We start from the raw sequence: 19,785 nt of genomic DNA on the forward strand, positions 1-19,785 counted from the left end.
GACGTAGAGTGGGTGGGGGGGTGGGGGGTGGGGGCGATATAATAATAATAAAATTAAAGTTTGCAGCAAAATGAAAGTGGTTGTTGCTGTTACGTACGTACTTGTTTAGATAATAAGAGATAACGTTAATTTTTGTTGTTTGTTTGTATGCCCTTAACTATACTCTATGTTACAAAGACTAAATCTATTTTTGGCAAAGTTGTTTAGGTATACGACATTAACGATACATGAGTAGATGCACTGGCCATAGTATTATGCACTATTTTTAAGGCTGCTTAATACCTGTCACTAATATCTGTTATAGCTGTACAAATTCTTTAAAAAAAAGAAAAAGAAAAAGAAAAAAGAAAACGGGGTACGATCCACTATCGGTAATACGACCCTGTATCCCAGAGGCAGATAAGACCATACTAATTAGCGTCGACGCATGAAATGCAAAATGGGATTTTTTGTTAGTCTTCCATAGAAAAACCCGAGAAAATTGTCGCTTCGAGCTTTTCCTTTTTCGTCCTTCGATACTGGTTATAAAGCAACAGCAAGACCGTACGACAGCGTCTTCACGTGGAGCAATAAATCTTTTTCTTTACTTCTCTACTCATAAAAGGTCGGACGCGATTTTAACTCGAACGTTTAACCTAAGATTTGTATTACCTGAAATTCCTGCATTTCATTTCCTTCTTTTTTTTTTTTTTTCGTTTTGTATCGCAACGCTCGACGTCGCTTACGGGCACGATAAGAGAATAAATCAGTATTATCAGTGAGTAATTACAAGTCATAATATTAAATTCGACCAATCCCTATTCAGATTCAAGTCGATGGAGTATTAATTGTGAAGCGAGAGCTACTCGCGCGCCCACGGCAATATATTAATAATAATAAACGCCGCTGTTCTTATTGCTATTGTATAAATACCGTATTAATACGGGTTAAGGCGCATTTTCAGAAATTCGCGTTTTCGTTAAGTACAATCGTTTTGAGTTCGGGGTGTATCGTTATGCCGGGTATGTCAACAGTGACAAAAGATGTTGCAGTGTCCATTAAAAGACGTAAATCGAAAATATACAAAGACAGAGGGATGATCTGCGCGTCATGGGGCTTTCTTATTATAAATAATTAATGCTAAGGGCGGCAAAATAAAAAGGGTAAACGATCGCTGTCGTCATCACACTTAAATACCTAAGGTTTAAATGTATCAAAAGGAATATCTACAACTAGCCTAAATTATGAGTCTAGCAGGTGTAAGTAAATTCTCCGTTTAAATTCTTGGCGATAGACGCCCGGTTACGAATCATGAATATTTGTGACTGTTCTTTTAAATTTCAAGGGCGTGGGTGATAACCCAAAAATTCGAGATTCCTTTAGAGAGACTTTAAAGTACAATAATTATATATATATACATACATATATATATATATATATATATATATATATATATAAATAATATACAAAGTAAGAAACGATACTGGCATCACATTCCTAATTAAAAACACTTCCACCCTACGCTTCATTCTTGTGTTTTTCACTTTTCAACGTTTTTTTGCTTTTTTTTCGTATAAAAATGTTAATCCTTTAAGTTAGTGAGTATGCTAAGGGTTTCTCGGCAATTTTTCCATTGCTACTTAATCTGGCCGTTCACTGTAATCCTATAGCAATGATCGAATGTGGCCATGTTTTTTTTTTCGTCCAGTTAGGTATCTGTTTCTTTTTTTTCTTTTCGTCCTTTTCTTTTTTCGCTTTAAATATCTTCAACTTTTTGTTTTTAATATCCCCCTCCCGTAATTTTTCCAACCCCTCGTTTCTAAAGAAACCCCACCCCCTATTACGAATATTATTATCGTTCGTCGAAACCCGCCCCAAACCTGAAGTACACTTTCGTATATCATTAAAGCCAATTAAAAAATAAAATTTCGTTCACTAGTAATGCTCAACTGGGTCGTTCGTAGGGAAGCTTAAGATTACACGAGATAGCGGAGAATATTATGATTGCTTACGTAGTTATTAACAATGACAGAGGGTTTTGATAATGAAACAAAAAAAAATTTAAGGCACGAACAGAAAGTCTAAGTACGGAAAATCGAAAATCTAAAGAGAAAAAAAAATAAAAAGAGCCAATAACCCGTGAAACAAACAAAAATGTTTTTAAATAACGCTAAAAGCTAGAATTTCGGCCATTTCACTGTACGACAATAGTCGATGACAAAATCATTGAATCATCAAGAGCATGATGATGACTTTATTATCGATGTGAAAAAAAATCAGATCACTGAGAAAATGTTCCCATCGTATAACGTATCAAAGATATGACGCAAGTATGGCCGATTTTCTATGAGAACTCGTTGAACCATTTTTCTATCAATAAAAATAATGAGAAAGTCTCCTGCTTATCGCAACTAAATCACGCAAAGTTCAAATGACCTGCAGACACATTAAAATCGCGACTTCCACAGAATCTCTTGAGGTTAAAAGAAGTTGGAAGAGATAATTGAAGATACGTAGATGCCGAGAAAGAGAAAGAGATGAAAGAAAAAAAAGTAATTAAAAGAACAAAGTAATTGCGTATGTACAATTGCCCGTCGCTTCCAAACTGTAAGCATAGAAAATTTTGTATAAAAATATTCTTCGTATACGTATATATATATATATATATATATATGTGTGCACATAAATACACACACATAATTCGATTAACCTCGTAATTAATACTGCGAATTAATATCAATCCTTATTACATATCTGCACCACGGGCCAGATAGCCATGGGAATAACGAGCAACAGTCCCGCGATTGGATCTCCAATAGTGTTATCCGATTTTATTATATTTTCGTTCAAATATTCCTACTGGCGCTTTCGACTTTCCTTTCTTCTTTTTTTTTTTCTTCATCATTTCATTTGTATAAATCTCGCAAGGATACCCGACAGATATCGAATAAGACAGCCTGACACAGAACAAGAAACCAAAGAGAAGTAATAGCCGCGGCCATTGTTGTATCGCGATCACAGAAACAGTCGCGAGATAAGGTTGGATAAAGATAGACCACATACAAAAAGAAGTACTAAAGAGAAAGAAGGAGCTCGTCATCTACACCCTGTGTATCACCGGACAGTCAGATCTGTCTAGAGATTATTCGTAAAAAGAGTACCTAGCGACGATCTTGTACAGGACAGTCAGATCTCTGTGCTGAAACTTCGTTGAAGAAGTGTGTGGTACCATCACCTAGTGAATGATGATCATAGCATAGAAGGAAGCCTCGTGTTGCGAATCAGTGTGCCTCCTCGGATAGGGTGGTGGCGACCAGGTTCAACGGGACGTCGGAAACGTTTTCTTCGTCCCCGTCGTCGGGTTCCTCTACGTCGTCGGGCGAGTGACGTTGCTGCTCTCTTCCCTCAGTTTTGACGTGCTGCGGTAGAAGATATGATAGAGCATGTCCCAGGGGGTATAAATTAATAATACATAACGTATAAAGAAAAATCTAATTAATTAATAAATACTCACGTGCATCATGTAACTGGGTATGGGAAGCGAATAATTGAGCTGTGCAGTAGGTGGCGGTGGATGCGCGTGCGCACCAGGTATACGCTGAGGAGTAAGTGCCGCCATCATGAGATGAGGTTGTATTTGTCTACGTAGAGCTGCCAACATGTCAGCACTCTCAGCGTCCATCTGCTCGGACTGAGTAGGCAATATCGTCTCGCCTTTTTCTGTAAAATTTAATAGCAACCCTGTAGCAGCCTCCCTACCTGAACCCTCGGTACCTAGGATTTCCGTTACTCGATCAGCATCGACGCTGATGATCTTACTTCTGTGCCTGGTAGGTTTCTCGCCCTTGGGTCGACGTCTACGCGTATGAATAGTGTCCCTTCTCATCGTTACAGGACGATTTACCCCGTGTAGCTTGTAGTAAAGACCGCACGCGTTGCAAACCATCTCACCCTTCATATTTCGTCGCCAAATCGTAGTGGTCATGGTCCCGCAGTTCGTGCAGGACATGTCCATCTTCTTCGTAGCGTTGCCACCCTGCTGATCGAATTGCTGCTTCTGATCCTCGACCTGCTGGACACAAAAGTCTCTATTTAAGGAATGTCCAATCGGCTATGGGTATAATGTATCAGTCTAATGAAATACGATATCCTATACGAAGGCATTCCTTTTTCTTTCTTTTATTCTCCTTACCTTTCCCTTCATCTTATTCGACCACGCTGTGAAATCCTGCGCCTGTTCCTCGTTAGATTCCTGCTGATAGTGAATGACATCAGGACTGGTAGGAGCTTTGCTGGGATAACTCTGTTTCCGTCGACCCTTTGTTTCCTTCCGGCCAACACTGGCAGGACTGGATGGATTGCTATCCATGGAGGCACTCTGTGATATAGCAAATTAAATATTACTCGATTGGTACCAATAACATTGAAACCCTAGCCTACGGAACCGCTCTTTTTTTTCTTTTTGCTTTTTTTTTTGTAAACCCTGATTATGTTCTTCACGGTATTGGACGGTAAAGGTATAAAAGGGATACGAGAGTCACAGGTACCTTGGGAGCTTTACCGTGCCGGACTAGAAATAGGAATTTTGTTATTGCAGCAAGAAGAGCCAAGAACCCTGTTCTACCTGTTATCAGGTACAAAGGAAGCAAAAGCCTATATACCAGCCAGGCATCCCTGGCAAAGGCAATGGGAAATGGCACAAAGCCGTCCACAATCGACCTCCTTATTATAGGATGGAATTGAAGCTCGTTCGTCGTGGACAAAAGATGTTCCAAACTAAAATCCATTGAAGGCCTGGGCTTATCTGAACATCTGTTAACAGCGGGTTGACATAGTAGGTTTGCCGGGTCTCTAACGCTTATGGCCTATCACAAAGCACTTTCCAGTTATCTATTATCTGCGGGACCTTCAAGGCTCCTTACCTGCGGGCAGGTGGGCCCTGAATAGCGCCCCGAAAAGATCCCTTGACACCCAAGGGTCACCTGACCTGCCTCTCCTATTCTATACCTGGCCCTTTTTTCTCTCCCCCCCCCTCCTTCTTTCTCTACCTTTTCCACCATTCCCCTATGTCTACTCTATTACTCCCGTTCTCTCGCACTGGTATTTGCATTAGACACAACTGCACCTTCTCCCTCTCAAACTTAGTAGGAAGCATTCTCTCTCCTCTTCCCACGGCAGGAAATTTATTTGCACATAGCTGCAGTCAAGCAGCGCTTTGGGCCCAATTCAAACGGCCGGGAGGACTCTTTTTTTTTGGCATAGACCAGGACTAATATTTTTCACGCAGATCCAAGGAGACTCTTCCACTGTTATATTTCTCGAATATCCAAGTCCTTTTTTGCTGTGTTACCTCAACGTTTTCCAGCTTGTCGCAGACCCACAAACGACTATCTACAATCTAAAGCAAAACCGCTTACCTTATTCTCAACGCAGGGCATATTCGTACGATTACCCAGGACAGAACAATCGGGAACCGTCCGTTCGATCGTCGTTCCTTGGGTGTCCCTGTAGAATCTTATTTGAGGTGAAATCCTGTCGGCGTCCACTGGAGTAATACCAATGTGCCTGTTGTTAATTAGAGAGCGCAGTAGATTGGTTGCCTCGCCAGTAAAACCGTTGTTCAACTTGTCGCCATTTGTCCTTGTTATTTCGAGACTCCTGTTACTGATAAAATTAAACAAGGTCACGAGAGTGTTAGGAAACGTGTATGAAAAGACTAAAGAGATTTAACGAGGACAATAAAAAATAACGGTACGTTCGAAAACGGTCATTAATTCTTCGTCCTTTTCTTTCTATCTCTTTCTCTCCTTTTTCCCTCTATATTTACAAAGGATAAGGAAACTCCCAGTAGCGTATACATAACACTTTACTGATAAGAGCACTGTTTACCCAGTGAATGGTGCACGGGTTTCGCGTAGCAGGTGGCAAAGTTATATTATCTTATCTACATAAGTATTAATACAAGAAGAAATTCTAAGAATGAACGCTGCTACTGTCACTGATAAGAGCTGCTAATAAGAAGTTCAGAAATCGTGCCCCCGTTTTCCGATAATACATTTGTTTTCATATGCAATCGCGTAGTACAACTTCTCGATAGCTCCGTGGTCCGATAAACTTCACCATTGCGTTATTTTTACTCACATTATCTGTTCACTACTCTGTGCTCTTATCTGAGGATATAAGAAGCTACAAATTTCTTGGAAGCTCCCCTAGCAGTTTCTATATTAGTTATTGATAACAGAATGACAGACGTACCAAAATCGTTATCATACGTGATAAATATATGTAGACACCAGCAATGATTACTCTACCACATTGGTGGATTAAGTACAGTTATATCATCTAGTATGAATGCTGATTAGTACGCACCTGAATAATCATTGTTGGTGGTAGAGGCAATGATATCATTACGCGAACTCATTACTATTCAATCTTGAATAATGATCATAACTATTAATATCGTACTAGACACGTTCTTGTCGAAATACGCTCTCAATGCACTGCAGAGTCACGCGTACAGTATTTTCTATTGGTTTACTTTTTTCTATGTTTAAATAATGAGTTTCTTACTTTGCCAGCGCTTGCCAGAGCTTTGTGGTCTCCTGGTCGATGTGAGTATCCGAGCAATTGCTCTCGGGGGTGTCCATTCTATTAACCGGACTGCGATTTGGTGTGCTCTGTTTTGAGCTTTCGTAACCGGCCTCCATCTTGATCCTTTTGTTAACAGTCATATCGTAGCCATTCTCCTCGCCATCGCTCTCCTGATCGTCGCGATCCTCAATCTCCAATCTGTCGGGATCCGAGCTGTTCGAGCACGTATCGTCCTCTGGTTCACACTTTATGTTCTCCTGCTCGGGCATCTCATTAGCTCGTAGTTCCAGATGATGAGTCTGAGTTTGAGGTATTACGTTTTGATTAATGCTGGCCGGAGAATTGGGCTCCTCGTTGAACAGAGTTTTGTTCAATTGGAGAAACGACTGAAGTGGGCTTAAATCTGCTACTTTGGCAGTGGAGAAAGACTTTTCCTGTAACAAAGAGAAATTCCAGGATTCTAGAGTGACATTCATTTGAATATCGATTTTATGAGGTGGTTTGCTTTTTTGCCTGGTTGTAATAACTTTTTTTTTCGTTATTCCTTGATTCTTTTTAACCTTTTCTCAAGATACACAGAATCGCACTGATAAGCCTGAGTGAGTTAAAGAGAACCTTGAGATAGCTTACATAATTATTGATATATCGGTATACAAGAGGTAAATAAGAGTATCCTGTAAATGTAAATGCATGTACGAATCATAGGGCGTACCACATGTCCGTGCAATCTTATCTACAATCAGATTGCACACATTGCACATTCCTAGTTGCATCATTACTTGGAACAGTATGACTGCCCACTATCGTCAGCATGATGTTGGGCCAATTTCCATTCAATTGTCAGTGAATAATACTTTTCACACTCTGGTGGTAGGTACCAAATTATTGGAAATGGTACGAGGTGTGAATTTGATAATAAAATGATTTGTAAATCTAAGGTTATCATTACCTGATCGTCTTGGGACGACAACTGCTTAGCATAGTCCAGGTACTGTTTGAGTATGACATCGGATTTGCGTGAGACTTCACGGAAATTGTGTAGTATATCCAATTTGTACACGCATCTGTGGCAGATGATTGGTGGCAAAGAGTCTCCATCCTTTACCTGTAATGAAAAAGGAAATAGTTGAATTAAGAGAAAGTATATACAAATTAAAGATTGACAATGTGTCAGTAGACCTTGTCTTTGTCTCAATAAAATTTATGGTTAGTCGGAGTGACCCAACACTACAAATAGTTAAATTTAACTGATTTGTAATCCTTCTGGAGTTGGCATTCAAAACTATAGGATTTAATAATGAATTTTATGAGCACAGATGTAGATAATCATTACAATCTCTATAGCATAAGTTATTTTTACTACGAATGCCTACCATAAAGTTAAATCATGTATCGTGTTGATAAACAAGAAAGATGTACAACATAATATTATATACATTTTGGTAAAATTCTTGAAATCACAGTGTGCTTCTCCACATGACAAAAGAATCACAGATAATGCCAAGGAACTGAGTTTAACTTTAGCTTATCTTTGAAACACATGGTGTAATCCTATTTATAGCTTCAATGCATGCATCCTACTCTAATCACACAACTTCAGTAAGAACACTGCAGAAGCAAATCCACAATCTTATTATCATCCCAGGTATTTAGGTAACTCTCTAATTTTAAAAGGATAAACAGAAAGCAGCTTTTCCCTGAATCTTTTCCAAAGCCCTAAGTACATACGATGAGATCCTAAGAACAAAGGAAAAATTGGTATTTTAGTATTACAGGGATGTAAAGTATTGACAAAAGCATGCAAATTTAAGAGTACACAATGACGCTTCATAATATTGACAATAAGATAAGAAAAGGGTGATAAATGTAGCTTATAATCTAGCTATATAATCTGGCTATCCAGGAATTGTAGGAAATCTTGATTTAAAGAGCAATGGTTGCCAGAAAGATGTAATCTTCAAAAGAAGACGATCCTGGAAGAAAGTCTGACAAGAGTAGCCAGTAGCCCGCGTGTGAAACCTGATAACAGGGCCGTCCAAATAAGGAGCCAGGCCCCAGTATCACCAATCTGGCTTGCCGTCGAGCTCCCGCGGCCAAAGCCAAGACAACGGAACCTCAGCAGCTTATCACTGCCATTTTAAAACCCCGAGAGGCGGCTTATCTCGCGGACACATCTCTTGCCAAACTTTCTCCCGTGGCACGCATATACACACATACAGAGAGAGATAGAGAGAAGAGAGGGGGAGAGAGAGAAAAAGAGAGGAAGAGAGAGAAGCAGAATAGAAAAGGAGTTAAGTTAGAACGAGACCGAGAGCTAAGCAAGAAAAAGAGATCGAGTGAGAGAGTAACATAAAGAACAGTAGAGGAAGGAAATAGCGTAAGAAGGAAAGACAGAACGAGACAGGGCGCCGCGCGCTCCTCGCTCACAAGAGAGGAACTCTCGGGGCCCAGATGTTGCGTCTATTTCGGGGCCTGGGCCTTCTTCGAAGGGGTCCCTTGGAATAACTCAGGGCCTTACCGTAATCGCGAGGCACGTAAGTATCTTGTCGGCAAAGTTCCGCTGGGCGCCTTCCTCCTCGAAAATGGACAACTTGACACCATCCGACGATAAACAAAGGCGACACAGCTCGTAGAACTTGGGCGGTACATTGAACATAATTATGATCTCCGGCTCCGGGCGCCCCACGTAAAACGCGAGTCATTAAGTCGAGGCTCGCCCGCGCTGCTCCGCGCTTCTATCTTTCTCCACTGCCACTACGCGTTCACAACCAGGAATGGGCTCTACGGCGATTACTTATCACACTCGCCGCCGCGGCTCATTGTCAGAAGCACTACTCTCTAACACACTATCACGCGGCATGCACTATCCGCACCAATCGGAGTCCTTAGGTAGGAGCACGAGTATCTCCACAGTGTCCGTCGACGGTACGTGCGGCGTTGCGGGCACCTCCGTAGCCACTGCCTTTTAGATCCTTCAAATAGACCTGTTAGAAGCTCCCTCTTACTTTGGATACCGTCACTTCTTACTACCTTTGCTTCGCTTTCATCTGTCCTCTCTCTCTCTCTCTCTCTCTCTCTCTCTCTCTCTCTCTCTCTTTTCCTCTTTATCTCTCATAGACTTTTCTTCGCATCTCGCTCTTGTTACTCTTCATCAACTTGCCAACTTCTCCTTATTCTCTCTCTCACACTATACCTTTAATTATACATAGACTCTCTTTTTCACTCGTTATCCTACGACGCCATTACTATGATACTCTTGGTCTCGAAGTCTCATTCGTTACTACACTTTTATTCCACTGGACCCAACTCTTCTTTTCCCTACGACCAGTCTTATCAATGATCTTATCCGTGAGCAGCGACTTACAAAGGACTAGTCGATATAGTAAACGCCTAACCGCTCGTGCAGACCTTGTCTGAAATGTGATATGTAAGATCTTTTAATATGATATCAAAGCTACGTTGGACTTACTTTATACTCGATGATTTTTTAATAATACGTACCTAGGATTATACAAACTGTTTGGATTCGGTTGTGAATACTATAGGGGCATTAAAATTCATATTGAGCAATGATTCCATAGTGAAATGTTATTAAAATATCTGCTCGTAATTATCATACGTAATTAAATCATCCTATCAAAGTAGTTTCATTGTCAATGACATTCGAAACGTAACCTGGATCGTATACAAGGAGGCTGTGGATTGCTGGTAACGGGAACGGCGGGAACTTTTGAATCTCAATTAAAGGATCACTCGTCGCTTGATTCTATTGCGACATTGTACGATTAGAACTTTGTATCTGATCCTTTTACGACTCTGGACTAAATTTATGGATGTCACTTCCGTTTTGGGCGATACTCCACGTATCATTGAACGGTATCAGCGTCTAGAGAATGTATGTCCTTTGGACAGTGTACTTTAATCAAAATGTACTACAGTGCTTTATGCTATAATAGCTAAGAAATGGCAATTTCATTTTCACTTGTGTATTCTTCTAATGCAGACAAGTCGAAGATTCGTAATCGGTCGAAACTGGACGTCGTCATCGACGCCTGGGATACGAGAGGAGAAAACAGGTTTCTTATCACGCGTCATATTACCGGGAATTTCATTACGTCAAATAAGTAGCCCAACCCATAAATAAATCCGACGACTGGGGGGAATGACTAACGCTAGATTACGCGACCCGCCGGCCACTTTTGGCCCACGCTATTTTATCACACGCGTAATCCATCTTCGTACGTATAGGCGGCTCTTTCAGATGCTTACCTATGTTACTTATAATCGCGATATTTTTACCTTTTTTTTTACTGCCATTAATTCCGCTTTAATAGATTATCTTTAGTTGTTGTTGTACTATGGTAGATTGACTCTGATATCATCATTTTACTATGCTGTTTGATAATAGTTTCTGTTTTTTCGGATTGCTAAATAACAGAATGTCTTTTTATTTCAGTATACTTTATTTTGTATGTAAATCAGAAATTTAATTCTGAGAATTTTTAATTGATATTTATCGAATAGCGAATTTATTTAGTTTATATCGTATAGCGGCATTAATTAAATAGATTAAAATTTCAGATAGAGACTGCCTTATGGCTTTGTATATAGATAATGGATCTCAGGTATTTTTTATAGTTTGCATATAGATTTTTAATAAGTTGTATGAGGTAATATGTTACGTTTTTGTATTGGATATCTTTTTGAAGATATACGCATGTTTGTAACGGCGCAAGCTCCTCAAACATGGCGCTACTTGTAGATCTGAAGAAGAGAGACGAAATTTAAAGAGTAATTACGGAATTGTCATCACTTGATTAAGATTCTACAATTGGTTCATCGGTTATTCTACTTACGAGGCGTAATTATTTTATTAACATTAATACAGCGGAGAGAGTTATTTTCTGGCAATACGGATAGGACTGATTTTAAAGCTACGTTAACCTTTTTCAGTACTTGACAGTGAAATATGAGCAAATACGTAAATCTCGCCAATGTGGCGACTAATTACGCTAAAAGGATGAACCGGTTGAGTAATCAAATTTTTGGAGAAGTTACAAGACCTACGACCAGTACATCAATGAAGGTTGTCACGTTGTTCAGTGAAAAGCCATATGACCGCAGGGATGAAATCGTTAATTATTATCCTCGACACGTTGAGACTCATATTCTTATGAGCAATCTACGTAACTATGGACTTTTTAGAGATGAGCATGAGGACTTCAAAGATGAGTACAAGAGGCTACGAGCACTTCGTGGCAAGGTACCGTACAAGAAAGGAGAAGGCAAGCGAGCCAGGTTGAAAGCAAATAAATAGTAATTTTTGTTAATAAATATTAGAAATTACGTTGTATATTATGTACGATGCATATGTAAAATTAAAACATGCTATGAATTGTAAAGGGTCAATTCTAAAACAAACATTACATATAGTATTGGATTTTGTGCCACAAAGGGTAAGTTTAGTGAGCCTAAAGATTTCTCATATTCTTCATATTCAAAAGGTATCAAGAATGCAAGTTCCAACTCGGAAGTCGCTGATTCATGCTCCGAAATATCATAGAGACTTTTAGTTACAATTCTTGTTATATTATTCGTTTTTTGAAATACGTTCTTGATTCCTATTTCTTGATATTGACTGAGACTGTCATCTCGTTCTTTGGCGATGTTCCCCATAGACATAGTCTCGCGTGCTCCATATTCTACTGGAATTCTTGGATAATCATTCAGATAATTGTCAGGTAAAGGTGGTTCTAGTTTCAACTCAATTTCAGGTACTTTAGAAACGGAAATATTCCTTAGTAGTAATGGCTGTCCATCCAAATTCACAAGATCAGTATGATTTTGTAAATTATGGTCCATGAATATTCCACCAATATATTTCCTATAATCACAAACACTATGTTTTAACTCGGCTTCTCCTTCATCACTCTTTCTCTCATTAAATATCACATTGTACATCCAAGACCTGCAACAGAATCATATCAATCAGCTAGAAAACATACCAAATTGTTTAAAAAAACCAAGTTAATCACCTAAACGCGTTTACACCAAGATAAATAGGAAAATCATCACAGCTCAAGGAAAAGTTTGAAAAGGTGGCTATGCCTACGAGAACCATTCTTTGAAATTGGTTCTCACATACAACCGGAGAACCAGGATTGCCAGCACAAGCTTTCATGTCATCTTTTATTTCAACCATTGAGCAAAAGACATTGTTATAGCTGGCATTGCCACGGAGCATGTATGCGCAGAGTTTCCAGGAATTAAGAAACACCTGACTATAATATACTGGCTTGGCAAGGATCTTATCATTCAGTGCAATGTAACTCTGCCATCCAAATATCATACAAGACTTGTAATTATCATCTAATGTCAATGGAGCAATGTCAAGAAGGCGTACGTTCTCATTGCAGATATCAAATGCTTGTACCAGCTTGATCAGGGCGACATTATTACCATAGTCAGGATGGTTGGCGTATGCCTTATATTCTGGAAATATGTAGGTTGCCTTCACACTGACAGTCTGACTAGAGTCAGTACTATTCAAACCAGCAGCATACAGAGTAATGGACTAAAATTATCAAGAGGATCTTGTGTCTTTGTTATTGTTGAACAGACAGAAAGTTTTTGTCGCTTACATTTCGTTTGTACTGAACACACTCAGCTGCGGTAAGAACCCAGTCAGGAGCTAGTAGCACTCCACCGCAGGGTGTTATTGTTTGGAATTGAACAAGCCAAGGAAATTGGCCTTCTTTCATTCTTGTACCACGTAAAATGGTAGCCATAGATAATTTGCTGACACTTAATAGTACCAAAAGGCAGGCTATGTATTTTGACATTATTTTTCGTGACTTTAGAAAAAAAGATAAAACCTTCTTTTGTTACGAATACACCTTTACTAACCAATCATAGATTTGACACGACTATCGAATTCAATCGTTTGACGAAAAATTATATAGTAAGTTAAAATGAGGTCAATTAAAGATTGAACTATTGTTTAAATTACAGTCTTCAATTTTCTTGGTTTCTAAAGTTCTTCCTTTGCATTTTTAGGATTGTTCTTTGGAATACCATCTGCTACTTCTTCGTCGGATGATTTTGATGACTTCTTCTTGCTCTTTTTATCTTTATCTGAGTTATCAGAGCGTCCAGTGTCTCCTTTTTCTTTTAGACAGGTATCATCTTTACCCTTTAATGCTCGTTCTGAACATAAGTGTCTTAAAAGGAAAGTAGTATATTGGCATTATGAAATTCGGTTAAACAATATTTCGTTATGATAACTATTACTTACTGGCTAAGAGGTACGTCACCCTGGAGTTTATGGTACCAGTCTTCAATATCGGATTCATACTGTTCTATCAAATTTTCACATTGAGTTTTCAAAGTAGTAATTTCGACAGATGGTTTATCCCAAAGTTCTACAGGAATACCCAACTCCACTTTGACTCCTTTATCACTGAACAGTTGAATTAATGATTTAAACATTTTTTTAGAATTGTTAAAAATAAGGAAAACAACAGTTACTTACACTAGCCCATGAAGAGTTTTAAAAGTTTGGCTCATTCCTTTAGCAAATCTTGAACTATCCGAGCGTTCCTTATGTATGTTGTACTCAAGGATCCGATCACAAATATTCTCTAAAGATTCTACCAGCCTCAGTTCTCTGAAAAATAAATAAACAAATATTAGTTTGTCAAAACTTATTTAAAATTAAATTCAATAAATGAGAGTCCTACGATTTCTTATATTCCTTTTTCTTTTTAGGAGCAATGTCGTCTATAGAGTATCCAATTTCAAGTACATCACGCGTCTTTCCTGTTTCATCCAACCTTGCTTCTAACTCCGTAGCAACAACCTTGCACACTGAAACATACAGAAGCCTTGAGCAACTGCACTCAAATTCATAAATCTAATCAGTGTATGATAAAATACCTTCACATTGATTTGCATACTTGACACCTTCATCTTCCTCCGAACCAGCAAGTACAGCACCAATCATACAAAGACTGGCTAACACAAACTGTACAACTTTGGCCATTTTATTCTCTAACTTATGTTATGTCTTTATACCCTTATATTCGATTTTTATCATTGATGAACCTTGGCATGCTTATCGGAACTCGACTTCCTGAAATGTCACGAATTTTTAATCATGCAGGATACTAGCTACAATTTCACTTCCCACTCAACTACTAAATATAGTTTCTTTTTCAATACACATTTCTATATCATCCTACTTTTCTATTAACGTAAAAAAATGATAACGAGAACAATGACCATAGAAAAACTATAAGAAAAAATATTATTGCAAACAGTTAAGCCGGCGACTTCTTAAATGGCACTGGATATATTATTCATCATTAAAGAAACCATTGTGCATAGTGCGCCATCTATAAGAACTCGAAACTGCACATAAGAATCCAATATTATTTATATTGTTTCACATGCAAACATTTTGAGTAACAACATCATCCAACACCAACGAATTGATTGCTGTAGCATTAGTTTCGGGATTATTCAGTGGTAATTCTCTTGACTGTCTTAAAAGAATAAATAAAAGTTTTGTAGGAAGCTTATTTACTGCTTCTTGATATTTCTATGTGTTTCAGAACCTGGTGCACCTTTCCTGAGGTGTATTTCAATTTCAAGCAAACAAGAATGATCATTCTTCGTAGTTTTCAAAACATACATTCCCTTGTGATACTAGGTGGTATAATCCTGTGTCTAATTTTGATGCTTCAACTCAAACAGATGTATGACAACAATCAAAAGTACAACAGATATATAGGGTATAAACAATATGTGCGTAACAAAAAAAACCTTGCTTTATGCAATGCTACAATAAATGCTATCAATAATAAACATTTCTTAATCGTTTAGATAGAAGAAATCTCTGCAGAAATGAATATGGTTGAGAGATCTGCGAACAAGTCCTCTGCTTTTGTTCATCAACTTAATGAAGTTCTACATAAGCATCGAGACAGAGAAATAAGAAATGCATCGCTGCATCATACAAATTAATTTGACATATTTTTATTAATCAATCAACGACTGGTGAAAGTCAAAGGATAAACTGTAATCTTATGTGATGATAACTGTATATTAATATGTAACATATAATCTCAGTGTTGTATAATTTAACTGATATTAGATAGGAAGAACTGTACCGCTAAATCCTAAGAGATTGTATTTTTAATACAACAGACTTTATTAATTTCATTATGCGTCCTGAATCAAGGTTAATAAAAAGTCGTACTGCAAATTCCTGTTATTAAAACTGATGGTTTTGTGCTTATTGAAGGTTTGAAATAATGGAGTAATGGCGGTGAATAATTCTCACAACATAATCGGTAGTGGGCGCTGATTAACATGAATTGTGGAAACAACTTTCGGCGTGCCTTCTAACAAGCCGGAATATATGTATATTTTCTGTATCGTTCTGATTATGAATGAATAGTGAGTTGCGCACGAGTTATTCATACATATAAGGTTTACGTTGTGTCGAGAAAGAAGAAGAAGAGGGTGACGAAGAGGAACGAAAATTGGCGAAGTTAAACGAGTGATTGTGTTAGCGGTGTCTGTATCCTTAAAACGTGAGAAGGTCGAAATATCCAGTAAAATATTAAGAAGCAGTGTAGTGGCAGACGAAGCAAATGAAGTTGTGAAGCTGTAGTACATCTTAAGAATTAATAAAATAAGAATCGGCGAGGAGCCCTTCTACTAGGCGGGACTCATAACCAAAAGGCGTTGCGGAAAAATGGCTGCTGCCGCTGCTGCTGCGTTGCTCGATGAGCTTATGGGAAGAAATAGGAATGTTCTACCCAATGAAAAGCCGAAAGAATTAAACTGGGAGGATCCTGAGGTATGTTACATTTCTTATAATCCTTTATGACGATATATCTTTCTTTAATGACATGTTCACTTCTTTTGAGAAACACGTTTATTTATGACGCGCGTCTTTGAATTTATTCGGACTACAAAATCCCAGTATGATGATCGACAATAATGTTTCTTTTTACTGAAAATCATGTACTATTTTTGTCTTTTTACAGTTTTGCAAGTTATATCTCGTAAAATTTTGCCCTCATGATCTATTCGTTAATACGAGAGCGGATTTGGGAGCTTGCTCCAGGGTACATGATGATGAAGCTAGGGATCTCTTCGAAAAAGCACCCTATTCCTATAGGAAGCAACAGTACGAGGATGAATTTATACGGTTTTGCCAAAGTATGCTTAATGAGGTTGAGCGTAAGATCATAAAGGGAAAACAACGACTAGCACTGATTGGAAGAACCGAAGCAGTAATTTCATTATACACACTTATTCATAGTCAGATCAAAGCATGGTACACATTAACATCAACTTTTATAATATTTTAGCCTACTCTAACACCAGCACAGACTCAGCGCAACGAAGAACAGATTGCTCTGCTAACAGAAAAAATTAATAAGTTAGTGGAAGAGGCCGAACAAAGTGGTATACAAGGAAATGTTGAACAAGCACAAGGGTTGATGCGTCTCTGTGATCAACTGAAAGAAGAACGTGAAACATTACGAAAATCCAATGATAACAGTCACTATAATCAGGTAAGTTAAAGAATAAGAAGGAAAGATCCTCTGCATACTTCTCGATCTACTCTATAAAATAACTGTATAATAATTATCTATTAGACTGCTGAATTAGCAGCAGCTCAAGAAAAACAAATGGAAGTCTGTGACGTATGTGGTGCATTCCTCATTGTCGGTGATGCTCAACAGCGCATAGATGATCATTTAATGGGAAAACAACACGTTGGATATGCCAGGCTGAAAAGTGCTCTGCAAGAAATTATGGTAAGTCCTTCCGAACAATTTAAACCGAACAACCCATCCAGTATGCACAAACATAAGAGTTACAAACAAGTAACTGCAATTTACAGAACAAACGAGAGAAGGCAAGGGATGAGAAAGAACAGAAAAGAGATGAAGACAGAAAACAGAGAGCACGTGCGAATGAGGAAATAGAAAGACGTCGACAAGAGAGAGATCGTGACAGAGAGCGGGACAGAGACAGAGATCGTGAACGTGAAAGAGATAAGCGTCGTAGACGTACCGACGAAGAAAAACCTAGGCACGAATCAGCAAGTTACAGGTAAATTTCTAATACGAAAAAAATAATAAACAACGAAATAAATCATAACAATTTCTTATAATTATCATTAGAAATTCCGGACATCGAAGTAAAAGCAGATCGCGAGAAAGACACGACCGACATAGAGAGGAAGACGGCCATCGGCGACATGCCAGGGATAAGGGTAAGCTCCTCTCGTAAACGATGTTTCTAGATATATCTTCTATATCCTAAAATCTACACCAAGGCCATTTTTTCTTTCAGTTAATCGTGATCACCGAAGCTCCAGTCACCATAGCCGTCGTCGCCAACGGTCTAGAAGCCGAAGTCACAAGTAACTACTCTTGATTGGTTAGTGAGTGAGAAGTGAGCCAGGTATGCACTAAAGAATAAACTTTTAACGTCTCAATTACTATACAGATTCTTTATCAGGTGAGTTTTATAAAGTCGCACGTAATTTACATGATAATTTACTGTGGTACGCGACGGAAGACACTTTCAGATTCTCATTAGGTGACTTTTCAATAGGTATAACATCTCAGACCTTTGTTCAAGCATTAAGAAACAATTCTTTTCCTTAAGGGATAGAAGTAGTATAGATTTTCAGTGATTCTATAGCCAGCATTCGATTATTCAGATATTAAAAAAGAAAAGTATCTCTTTACAATCAATGGGTGGGAGGGTTTGCAAGACAGGAAAACAGCAATGCAGGCAATGATTTGTCTTTATACACATCGGAGGGTAAATTCGTAATAAGAAAACTGTTCAATGAAAGATATGTTCATGCTGAAGTATCAAAAAGAAACTTCTTTTCTAAACAATGCAATTATTTCAATATATACATATGTTACATTCATATGTATACGTTGATATAATAGCATTGTTATATTGATATGTTCAAGGGACACATGTTACTCGTGCCAGCGTGCCAGACAAGTTACATTTACTCTAACGCTTAGTAACTTAAAGATATTGTCCGTAGAGCAAGATGGGAGAAGGTATACCTATACTTGCTTTGATCGGTGTAATATCTTCGTAGGCTTAAAACACGGTAAACCATTATATAATTCCAACGACAGGAAAGTTCTTTTTGTCAAAAAGAAATTAGTGATAGTGTGGAGGAATCAGTGCCTACTACCGTAGACCTGCCACGACAGTGCCCTGTGTGACTGTGACTATACAATCCTAGCTTCTGCTACGCATTTATGAGGTATTTATGTCGGAATGATAATAGCAACATGTCCTACTTATTAGGAGAGATTTTTGAAACGGATTAAAACAATTGTGAGAAAAATAATATTATTCAAAGCTACGTATAACTCGCGTTCTTGTGCTTCGTATGCGAATAACAAAAATAAATACCCGCCAATTACATTTCCTTTTTCCCAGTTATTGATTGTACAAAGAAAGAAGCAAACAAGTTCCATTCTGAGAACTATGATGGTCATATGCAAGATCACCAGTCACTATTTTTATATTGGTCTCTGTTAGAAATCATATGAAACAAAACAAAAACAGCATTACTATATTTATTGAATACAGTATTTCTTGTGGATTTTTACATCTATACAAACATGCCCATCGATGCATCATACGCTAGCTTCATATATATGATATACTATATTGGAAGAAGATTCTTGGCTGTCCTTTCTTGATTGTTTGTAGGAATAATACGTGAGCAAAAACAAAAGAAATATAGAAACTTGTGTAATATTCTGTACTATGTTATATGGGATGGGATAAAGGTAGTAGGTGATTAATTGATTAGGTTAGCATACGGTGATTCCCAAGGTTGAAGCTGTCCAACTAATAATTTCTAATGTTTATTAGAAAAGTGTTCAACGGATGCGGAAGAGCTTATGTTGTTCCGCGAGCACCGACGTATACTCCAGTGTTAAATTGTCCATTGTCTATTTTCAGAGTCAAGAGAAGCGGAGGGATGTGACTATAAGACGGAGTAGATACGTACACGCCGCTTATTGTAATCTTAAGGTAAAGATTTTGCATAATCTTACAGAAAAAAAAACAAATTCGAAATTGAGGAACGCGTTTTATACGATGCTGGATCGGTCGTAAGATCGATACGGCTGGCCAATAATAATC

General features: G+C 38.2%; 5 protein-coding genes and 1 long non-coding RNA gene across 11 annotated transcripts; 3 read left to right on the plus strand and 3 right to left on the minus strand.

Moving 5' to 3' along the window:
- Positions 1-3,260: 3,260 nt before the first annotated feature.
- On the minus strand, positions 3,261-10,166 carry LOC107267792. 2 transcript variants are annotated; one of them, XM_015739897.2, is made up of 9 exons: positions 10,072-10,166; positions 9,089-9,983; positions 7,520-7,675; positions 6,550-7,004; positions 5,397-5,643; positions 4,172-4,357; positions 3,799-4,051; positions 3,494-3,699; positions 3,261-3,398 (listed from the first exon to the last, which is right to left on the minus strand). In XM_015739897.2, the coding sequence occupies exons 2-9, from the start codon at positions 9,224-9,226 to the stop codon at positions 3,261-3,263; spliced, it is 1,779 nt and encodes a 592-aa protein (XP_015595383.1). In that variant the 5' UTR covers positions 9,227-9,983; positions 10,072-10,166. The 2 variants fall into 2 exon arrangements, with proteins under 2 accessions (XP_015595383.1, XP_015595384.1); XM_015739898.2 differs by lacking the exon at positions 10,072-10,166 and having other exon boundaries at positions 3,799-4,048; positions 9,089-9,226.
- A 1,103-nt stretch (positions 10,167-11,269) lies between these two features.
- Positions 11,270-11,991, plus strand: LOC107267802 (28S ribosomal protein S33, mitochondrial). The gene is made up of 2 exons (XM_015739919.1): positions 11,270-11,431; positions 11,524-11,991. Exon 2 carries the CDS (start codon positions 11,540-11,542, stop codon positions 11,885-11,887), a length of 348 nt encoding a protein of 115 aa, XP_015595405.1. The 5' UTR covers positions 11,270-11,431; positions 11,524-11,539; the 3' UTR covers positions 11,888-11,991.
- On the minus strand, positions 11,905-13,592 carry LOC107267795 (tonin-like). The gene is made up of 3 exons (XM_015739909.2): positions 13,212-13,592; positions 12,606-13,144; positions 11,905-12,538 (listed from the first exon to the last, which is right to left on the minus strand). The coding sequence occupies exons 1-3, from the start codon at positions 13,410-13,412 to the stop codon at positions 11,959-11,961; spliced, it is 1,320 nt and encodes a 439-aa protein (XP_015595395.1). The 5' UTR covers positions 13,413-13,592; the 3' UTR covers positions 11,905-11,958.
- On the minus strand, positions 13,383-15,759 carry LOC107267800 (protein canopy 4). 3 transcript variants are annotated; one of them, XM_025085082.1, is made up of 6 exons: positions 15,741-15,759; positions 14,506-14,701; positions 14,310-14,436; positions 14,102-14,236; positions 13,865-14,029; positions 13,383-13,790 (listed from the first exon to the last, which is right to left on the minus strand). In XM_025085082.1, exons 2-6 carry the CDS (start codon positions 14,609-14,611, stop codon positions 13,601-13,603), a joined length of 723 nt encoding a protein of 240 aa, XP_024940850.1. In that variant the 5' UTR covers positions 14,612-14,701; positions 15,741-15,759; the 3' UTR covers positions 13,383-13,600. The 3 variants fall into 3 exon arrangements, with proteins under 3 accessions (XP_024940850.1, XP_015595403.1, XP_024940851.1); XM_015739917.2 differs by lacking the exon at positions 15,741-15,759 and adding an exon at positions 14,811-14,948; XM_025085083.1 differs by lacking the exon at positions 15,741-15,759 and adding an exon at positions 14,887-14,905.
- Positions 14,939-15,696, plus strand: LOC107267803. The gene is made up of 3 exons (XR_001537682.2): positions 14,939-15,096; positions 15,183-15,375; positions 15,454-15,696. It is a non-coding gene; the product is annotated as an uncharacterized LOC107267803 (long non-coding RNA).
- Positions 15,760-15,920: 161 nt separating the features above from the next.
- On the plus strand, positions 15,921-19,777 carry LOC107267796 (luc7-like protein 3). 3 transcript variants are annotated; one of them, XR_003059689.1, is made up of 8 exons: positions 15,921-16,435; positions 16,626-16,874; positions 16,953-17,159; positions 17,244-17,405; positions 17,492-17,703; positions 17,775-17,866; positions 17,947-18,892; positions 19,603-19,777. XR_003059689.1 is itself a non-coding variant. In XM_025085072.1 (8 exons), the coding sequence occupies exons 1-7, from the start codon at positions 16,331-16,333 to the stop codon at positions 18,018-18,020; spliced, it is 1,101 nt and encodes a 366-aa protein (XP_024940840.1). In that variant the 5' UTR covers positions 15,921-16,330; the 3' UTR covers positions 18,021-18,033; positions 19,603-19,777. The 3 variants fall into 3 exon arrangements, 2 of the variants coding, with proteins under 2 accessions (XP_024940840.1, XP_015595397.1); XM_025085072.1 differs by having other exon boundaries at positions 17,947-18,033; XM_015739911.2 differs by having other exon boundaries at positions 15,922-16,435; positions 17,947-18,057.
- Positions 19,778-19,785: the final 8 nt, after the last annotated feature.

The sequence above is a fragment of the Cephus cinctus genome, unplaced genomic scaffold (genome assembly GCF_000341935.2).
Source record: "Cephus cinctus unplaced genomic scaffold, Ccin1 Ccin1_scaffold0457, whole genome shotgun sequence".
NCBI classification, from domain to species: domain Eukaryota; kingdom Metazoa; phylum Arthropoda; class Insecta; order Hymenoptera; family Cephidae; genus Cephus; species Cephus cinctus.